The sequence below is a fragment of the Ictalurus punctatus genome, chromosome 1 (genome assembly GCF_001660625.3).
Source record: "Ictalurus punctatus breed USDA103 chromosome 1, Coco_2.0, whole genome shotgun sequence".
Classification (NCBI taxonomy): domain Eukaryota; kingdom Metazoa; phylum Chordata; class Actinopteri; order Siluriformes; family Ictaluridae; genus Ictalurus; species Ictalurus punctatus.
The window spans coordinates 1,343,899-1,352,759 of NC_030416.2; the positions used below are offsets into that span (position 1 = coordinate 1,343,899).

At 40.7% G+C, this 8,861-nt stretch overlaps 1 protein-coding gene across 2 annotated transcripts in view; it reads right to left on the reverse strand.

The window, feature by feature from the left end:
- Positions 1-1,223: 1,223 nt before the first annotated feature.
- Positions 1,224-8,861, reverse strand: part of LOC108268542 (mannan-binding lectin serine protease 2) — an 8,866-nt gene continuing 1,228 nt past the window's right edge. For both annotated transcript variants that reach the window (XM_017473573.3, XM_017473565.3), the window contains exons 4-11: positions 8,815-8,861; positions 7,326-7,510; positions 6,416-6,563; positions 6,169-6,284; positions 4,408-4,474; positions 4,156-4,281; positions 2,573-2,656; positions 1,224-2,171 (exon numbers count right to left, since the gene is read on the reverse strand). The exon at positions 8,815-8,861 is cut by the window's right edge and continues 76 nt beyond it. In XM_017473573.3, the coding sequence (XP_017329062.1) occupies positions 1,432-2,171; positions 2,573-2,656; positions 4,156-4,281; positions 4,408-4,474; positions 6,169-6,284; positions 6,416-6,563; positions 7,326-7,510; positions 8,815-8,861 (1,513 nt within the window). In that variant the 3' untranslated portion in view covers positions 1,224-1,431. The remainder of the gene's footprint in view (positions 2,172-2,572; positions 2,657-4,155; positions 4,282-4,407; positions 4,475-6,168; positions 6,285-6,415; positions 6,564-7,325; positions 7,511-8,814) is intronic.

The window sequence follows — 8,861 nt, forward strand, 5'->3', positions numbered from 1 at the left end:
TGCTGAGCAAAACGATCCTCCCGTCTCATCCGTCTCACTCCGTACACGAGTCAATATTCTCTTCAGGCCTGCTTTGCTTCTCTGCTCAGGTTTTTATTTTTTCTATTTTACGTGTGTTCAAAGCCACCTTTGCCTTCATGATGTCTTAATGTCAATTTAGCGTTACTGCTAATATCCAGAATAATAATAATAATAAAAAATTTAATGCAGCACGAAAATAAAGTTTTAAACATTTCGAAAACTAAATTCAGTTCAATTAAAATACACTTTTAATTGGGGGGGGGGACACTTAAAAAAATTAAATAAATAAAATAGAATGTTTATTTATTAACATAAAATTGCATTTGGGTGTTTAAGCTACACAAAAAAACAAACACTTACAATAAACTAAAAGGTCAAATTAGATCAAGTCCTTTCTTAAGATGAATGTGCAGAATGAACATTTTAAACAGTCATTAGTGTAATAAAGATTTCATTGATTAGTAACAGGTGAAGGTTAATAAATTGTGTTAAAGCAAAATGGCGGTTGGACGTCTCTACAAATCTGTCCTCTAGAGGGAGACACATGCCACATATTAAAGAGTAATGGATGGAATAAAGGTTACTGTAATGCTGTACGGAACTGGCGTGCTGCTAGTCAATAAAAATGGTATTTATTGATTTTATTTTTACTTTCTAACATTTAAAGCAACTGCGAATTTTGGAAAATCCCCCCCCGCGTTTACTGAATTTATCTGACTATGTATTGATTGATTTCTATTACAGGAAAATGATCAGTGATTTTTGCTTCTGTTTTGTGGATGTTTTGATTCTGGATTAAATAATGTTCGTGTATTTACTCTGGAGAACAGACCAGCTTTCAGTTTTGAACTTTGTTCTCCTACCTTGGATTTTAGTGTGTGTGCGCCCCCCCCCCCCCCCCCCTTTCTGTAAGCCAATTAATAAGTGAGTACATGCAAATATTTGAGAGCCAATCAACATAAAGCAAATTCCTGATGAAAGTCTACACATAATGTACCAACGTCCGAGACAATGGAGACAGATGATTATATCGTATACCATTACTGCTGCTGTCATGTACTAATACTAGTATTAATACTAGTTGTAATTGTACTAGTATCAAGTACAAATACGAATTCTTTTTTCCAGTATAGAACGGCTCACAAGATGGCGGCTCGGCTCAGGCATGGATGCGTGTACACTAATGTGGTGGAAATAAAGGCAAGGCGCACATTTTTTGAAATGCGTTTATTTGTCCTGAACTCATCAGATTTACAAGTAACAGGTATTTGATTTAAAATGAAGGCTAAAGAATGGTGCTTAAACCTGCACAGCTGGGTGTAAATAATGTAATCAGCTTAGCGTGAATTTGAAAAATCAACCACAGATCACGTCCTGATGTATTTGGTGGAGGAAGGCTGATGGACAGTGTTAATTATTCGCCATGGTTTCTCTAATCCAGTCCAGGTAATTCTCCACTTTGGTATAATAACCTTTATAATTTGTAACTTCACACGGAGGACCCCATGACACAAGCCCCTTGATTGTATAAGGTGTGTTGGAAGATCCAAACCCCACCATTGGAATGACGAGTGGACCCCCACTGTCTCCTTTACAGCTGTCCACCTTGCTGTCTTCTTCTCCAGCACAAAACATGTTCTCAGTGACTTTCATATTATTTTCAAAACAAAAACCTTCGTATTCTTTCACATGAGCGTATTGCAGATATTGACTTATCTTCAAGTTTTTTTTCAAGCCATACCCTGAGACCGTCCCCATCTTTCCCTCCAGCGCTGGCCCGTTGGTTTTTGTCTTTGGAAGACACACTGGTATGATATTTTCACTGAGAGGGACCCGAGAGGACAGCTTCACCAAGGCGATGTCGTTATCGTAGTTTGTACTTTGGCGTGGATAGTTGGGGTGAATTATAATCTTCTCCGCTTGCATTTCAACCTTTGCCTCATCCTGACCGTCGACCATGCCGCCAGTGACCATCAACGATCCCTGGTTTTCCACCACGTGAGCAGCCGTGATGGCCCAGCGGTCGTTAATTAGAGATGCACCTCCTCGCTTGGGTCCTTTAATCAGGAGCTGCCAGGGAATTTGCCCCAGTGTGGCTTTTTTCCCCCCCAAAATCCTTCCGCCAACAGATGTTTTAGTTACGCCACACACTTAAAAAAAAAAAAACAAACAAAAAATTATAATAATTAAAAAAAGGTAAGATGGAGAGAGTTTGAACGTCAGTGTAGTGAACTTCTTTATAAATTCCATACAAAAATCAAACTTGTACACGGACCCTGAAAATGTTACAGGTCTTTTATTTATTTATTTATTTATCTATTTATTTATTTATTTATTTATTTATTTATCTGGGGTTTTTTTTTAAAGCAAACCAAAGTTCCAACTACAAACGTTGGACAATCTGCTGATCATTTTCAAGAACAAAAGGTACTACTTTAAAAAAAACAAAGACTGTTGTGTATAGGATATAAATAAATAAATAAACAAATAAATAAATAAATAAATAAATCACAGGACGCATTGATATTTGAGCTGGTTCTGTATACTGTACCTGCGACACACTGTGGTGCATTCTGGGAAAAATTCTGTCCGTTTTCAGCCACCCATACTCCTGCAGCGTCGCAGGTGAAGTGCGCTGAAACAAGAGGAACAGGAACGAAAGGTAATATCACTCACTAGCTTCAATGTCGGGAGGGGCCGAGCCACTTAGACCATTAAAAACGTATCATATTGAATTCCGTATTTAACTGGGGGCCAGTGCTAAGACGGGTGATGCGCTAGAACGTTGCCTAGTCCCGGTCAAAAGCATAGCCGCAGAATTTTTGCTAAGTGTAGGCGTGATCATAAGGGCATGAGGAATACCAGTAATCCAGTCTGAAAAAATTAAGCATGTATAACAACCTCCAGATCCTTAAAAGACCAAAAGCGGTTTTGATTTCGCAATTTAAATCGGAATCAAAAATCCCCAAATTTTTTGCTTGATTGTGTAAGTTAGATGCAAGAGGGCCTAGTTGGTTGATTTTATGTTTAGTAGAACCAGGAGGCTCGGATGTGAACCAATTCAGCTTTCGATTCGGTAAAGTGGACAAAATTTGTTGCCATCCTTCCATTTTAATATCGTTTAAACGGAGTTGTACCTTTTGGCTTTAGAGGGAACTGAGTCGCATCAGCATGGTGTAGGACATGGTGTTTTTGAGAAATATGGGCCAAAGGAAAAAAAAAAAAAATCAAACTGCGTCCGGTATCGAGCCTTGTGCGACTTCATGAGTAATGGGTGCAGAGCAGGAAGAAACATTTCCCAATTCTACAGAGAAAGTTCTCCCTTTAAAATGGGAGAAATACAGTTCAAGGCTCGAATCCCTGACACTGTCTTGTACGCTCTAGCACAATTTCATGATCAACGGCATCGAAGGCGGCACTGAGATCAAGAAGGACTAGAATTTCTTTGATCAACAGCTAGGAGCGCCGACTCGGTGCTGTGTTGCGCTCTAAACCCAGATTGCAACTTATGAAAAATACCATTTCCATTTTTAAAAAAGGAGAGCGCTGATGAACAACCTTCTCTTGGGTTTTTGATGAGGACAGTTTAGATTTAATTATTAAGTACTCTCTGATTCAGATTGGGTAGGCTTTATTTGCTGGATTAAATCCACTGCAGGTCCCCTGCTTAGCTCGTCTTCACTCAGTTTCCTCGGGTATCGTTACTGAGGCGAGGCTGGAGTCTAGTTTTTGGCGCTAGATTCTTAAAAGGATCACAACTGGACCATAGTGACGCTACAAGTCGAACCCAAACCAGATGGCGGAGACTACAAGGTACAAGATGTAGGGGAAGATGTATATGCCTTAGAGAACTGGCAGACTGTTGGGGGATTTATACAAACGGACACTGTTTCCGGATTCTGATTGGTCAGAAGGCTGTAGTGTCACCATGTTGTTTTGGCTGTTGTTTAAATAGTCATGTGGATTTACGGTATTTGCTCTGGGTATCGATATTGAACTTTGCTCTCGTACCAAGATAAAGTTTTAGATTTTGCTTTCGTCAACATTTTGTACTGCTCCTGGGTCCTAGTGCTCGATGTGATTTTTCTGAGAAATTTTGGGCCAGTATTTGTACGCGCTCGTGCTTATATTTACCATTTCCAACCAGGTTGTAGTACACTGAAGAGCACTTAACAGTGATTTTATCCTCGTATGAGGTACTTGGGTTTTCCTCTGTCAGGACCATCAGATCTGGAAGCTCAGGAGGCCCACAATTCACCACTGCGAAAAGGAGATATAGAAACCGTGATTATGATGATAGGTTTGTGGCTGTTCTATTTTCATTCGATATTCTGTCTAGTAAGCAGAATATTACTGCATTGTCGACACTTTCATATTTTCACTCACGTTCGCAGTTTTGTCTGGGACTCCAGTTCCCGTTTAACTGACAAGTGGAGCGAAACGTTTCAGTGGCCTGTGCACAGAAAAGAAGGAAGAAACTGAAGTATACCCCCATGGAAATTGTTTTGCTTGTCCAAATATGTCAAAAAAGCCAACATTTTGATCATCTTGGAAACAGTGCCTATTAAAGTCGATATACTTGGACAAAGCCACAAGGAAAAGTATCTTTTTCAGTCACTTACTCAACAGAAATATCAATAGTTGTGAGATTCTGTGGGGAAAAAAGTAAGCACACCCTTGGCCTCAGAAGCCTCTCTTTAGCAGAAATGTAGGAATTTTTGTCCGTGCGATATTCTTTGTTGCCAGCTGTTTTTGCACGTACTGCCAGTTTCAAATCCCCTCCCCCCCAACATTATTTCAATGGGATTCAAATCCGGGCTTGGATTAAACCATTCCATAACCCTCCATTTCTTCTTTTTGAGCTGTTCCTCGGTGGATTTGCTCGTGTGCTTAGGATCATTATCCTGCTGAAAGGCCCACTTTCAGTTCAACTTTCTTCAAGCACTTTTAGATGTGATGCAGAACTCGTTAAGTCACTGAATGCAAGCTGTCCAGTCCCTGAGGCAGCGAAGCAACCCTAAACCATAACATTTCCACCACTGTGCTTCACAGTTGGTATGAGGTGTTTCTCCTGAAAAGCTGTCTTTGGTCTGTGCCAAAAATGTCTGCTATTACTGTAGCCAAACAACTCCTATCTTTGATTCGTCTGGCCAGGGCACATTATTCCAAAAGGCCTGGTCTTCACCTATATGCTCATTGGCAAACTGTAGTTTTGCAAAGGTTTTTTCCTGGTCAAATTTATTCAATCTCTTCCTGATTGTCCTAGCATGCACTTTGACACCAACAGTTGCCAGACTTATTAGCAGATGCTGTGGTGAAATTTTAGGGTTCTTGGAGATTTTTTTAATGCATCAGACGGTCTGTTCTTGGCCGAATTTGCTGGGACGGCCAGTCCTGGACTCGTTGACAGTCTTTTGAAATCTGCATCATTTGTAGATATGGATTCCTTACAGTGGAATGATGTACTTCAAATAATTTTGAAAAAAAAATAAAATCCTTTGCCAGACTCGTACGCATCTGCAACCTTTTTGTCTGAAGGTCTTGCAGAACTAGATCTTGGCATGATGAAACCACATGCCTCAATAACAAAGAACACCAGACACTAGGTATGAGAGATGTTCCAGGACAGGTTCCACGTTTGGTGATCTACGTCTCGCGTTGAAAACTCTGACCTTATGTTCAAAACCATTTACCACTTTCGGTTGTTCTGCAGGAGACATTACATAGCAGTAATTTGAAAAACCGCTTACTCTTAGTACGCCATAAATGTCTAGAATAGTACTCGAGTATGCGTTTGTTGAGATGAGCAAACGATGCTAGTTTGTTTAGATGAGTAAATGTTTATACTCCCAGCACAACTCAAATTGACAATAGAAACTTTTTGGGATGATAATGTGGATTGACTTGAATGGGATTCATACCCTTGATGGGTGAAACCTTTAGGAGTATTTGTTCTCCAGTGCTGTTGAATTCTGGATTCGGATTGGTCAGAAGGTTAATTGACAGGTTTATATTAACATGCTCGTGCGGACACGTGATCGTTTCTGTAGTAACGGCTCATTCGCAGGGACGAACAGGATCCCGAGTCACATTTACAAAACCCGAGTGTTTTTTCCCCGCCAGTTTAATTTTACTCTCAATACTCACATCGGGTAAAACGTATCCAGTCAGGCAGCGCACGGTGACCGACTCGCCCACTTGATACCGATCTTTCACAGGAGACACAACGGAGTTGGGCGTCACTTTTCCAGGACATTCCATTACTACAAGGGAAAATAACAGCAAATCATCCTCCACATAGATGTCCAAGAGTGGGAGTAAACTGACATGGTCACGTTACGCGATTAAAATGATCATTAACCATGCACTGCTAATGGTTCTGTTTAAATCCTGCCTTTAGGTTTGTACTCGAGCGAGAAGCCTCGATTCGTTCCCTCCGTGTCCGAGTGGAAGAGGACTCGAACTTGTTGGGCTGCGGTGAGGATGTGGGCAGGTTTGTCTTTGCCACAGAATGGCCCAAAGGTCTCCGTGTCTGTCTTAATCTGATAGGAACAAAGACAAAATGGTTGCTAGGAGAGATGACAGAACAGTATTGACTAAGATCACTGCAACAGAAGTTCTGCCCAAATATCTTCCTGTTTCTCAACTAAAATAAAAGGGTGTTTTTTTTGTTTTTTTTTCGACCGTACACAACCTTTTATCATGGATGACATGTTAAGAGGGAAACACTCAACTAAAGGCTCGAGTAGGTGCAGATCGGCTGCATGGAATTACACGACTGCCCTTAATCAATACCCCACATTTGAAGTCATTACATTTACGTTTATTCGTTTAGCAGAAGCTTTTATCCAAAGTGACTCACAAGTGAGAAAATACAAGCAAAGCGATATATCAAGCAGAGAACAATACAAGTAGTGCTACCGTACAAGATCCGTTAACTGAGTTCCAGAAGAAGCAAAGTGCAGAGCAGAGGTGTAAGTGCCAGATTACAATTTTTTTATTTTTTATTTTATTTATTTATTTTTTTTAATTCCTAAGGGTTGTGTTTTTTTTTTTTTTTTTTTTCTTTAAACTAGTGAGACATATTCGGAGCAGATGCGATTCCTGTTTTATACTTAATGTTTAAAAACCAAGGGCTAGAGTAGTTTCTTATTCTGTTTTTGTCATTACCTTCCACCCTTCTAGGACACCCCCCCCCCCCCCCCCCCCAAATATTTGGCTGGTCCACTTTGTGACCGCGTTCTTCCAGTTGTACAGACGTCCCCTTCTCGTCCTAGTGTTTATAGTTACCGAGTGGCACGTACCGTTAGGTAATCGATGCATTTTCCATCTCTGCTTTCCACATCGAACACTCCGGTGAATTTTAACTCGAGTTGGTTCCCTTCATCCGCAGAGAGAGAGAATATACAATCGGCGTTCTCAAAGTACGGCCCGGGACTTCCGGGGGCCGTTAACACTCCAGCTCCATGATGGTTCTCCGTGCAGCTGGCTGAATGATGGGAGGAAAAAAAAAAAAAGAGCGGATGATACAAGGGCAAGGAGAATGAAAAATCCTCTCCAGTAAATACAAGCGTTGAGACTAAAAGACGAGCGTTAATGCAGGAGAACAAGAGTAAAGGTGGACGTTGTAGGTTCTGGTGGTTTTTACTCGCATGCAGTCATTTGGATGTGAAGTCATTTAAGTTTAAAACTTAAATTGCAGAATGGATGGGATTGGGCTTACCAAACAATCTTTAATTTAGCAACCCTGGCCATTGAAAATTTAGGGACAGGGTTTGGACAGTAATTCATAGGGTGCCTAAAGAGGGACCACTATGAGTGGAAGAGTGCTTTTTTAAAATAAAATTTATTTTGGAGGAGAATCAATTTGATGAACAGAAGGGAAAGAAATTTTAAAATAAGTTCCTTCCATCAGAATGAGATGATGTTAGGAGAAGAGGCTAGAGATGGAATTTATATCAGCAAAAGGTTCTCCACTAATGCGAGAAGTTCTTACACCAAGTCCAGAAGATGGGGTGGGGGGAGTATTCTCCTGGAGTTTAGGGATGGCGAAAGAGCTTTCTGAGGACCAGAAACCACTGAGCTGAGGGTAGAGCAGAAGCAACTACTGCAAGAACCTAGCTCTGGTTACTGGAAAGCCCAAGCCATGAAATAGAGGAATTCCAGCAGCGTAAAAGTACACGGTTACATAAAAAACACACCCTAACCTCCATTTTAACTCCGTTTAGCCTTGGGAAGTCTTCTAAATATCCAATAATAATAGGGGATGTGAAACTGTCCACAGTTGTGATGTTCATTCCCACTCTCTCCGAGTGTCACCGGCAGTAAAGAGAGAACCGAAAGAGGAACTTCCAGCAGTTTTTGGAAGAACAATCAAAACTTTCCAACACGCGCAAGAACTTTATGGTGAATCTTAACAGCGGTCCACGAGGAACCGCATTTATTCGTCTCAACTTCGGGATTTTGGGGGTTTTTTTTATAGAAAGAAAGCATGAGCGAGAACGAAAGAAAGTGAGAATAGAAAGGAAAATAACTCTATAACCCCAGAACAAAAAAAATAAACACAAAAAGATTGGGGGGGGGGGGGTGAATAGAGAAGTGAGAATCAAAAAAATGTAGCAATGAAAAGGAATAAAAGAGAAATAGTTCAAAGCACTTTACAAACAAAACTATTTGATCAAACGGAGCTTGATTGCTCTCAGAAAACGTTTATAACCAAGATGTGAGAGTGAATTGGGAGTGTGTGTGTGTGTGTGTGTGTGTGTGTGTGTGTGTGTGTGTGTGTACACGTACCACGGCATTCGTGTTGATCATCAGCGAGGTAGTAACCCGGTTTACAG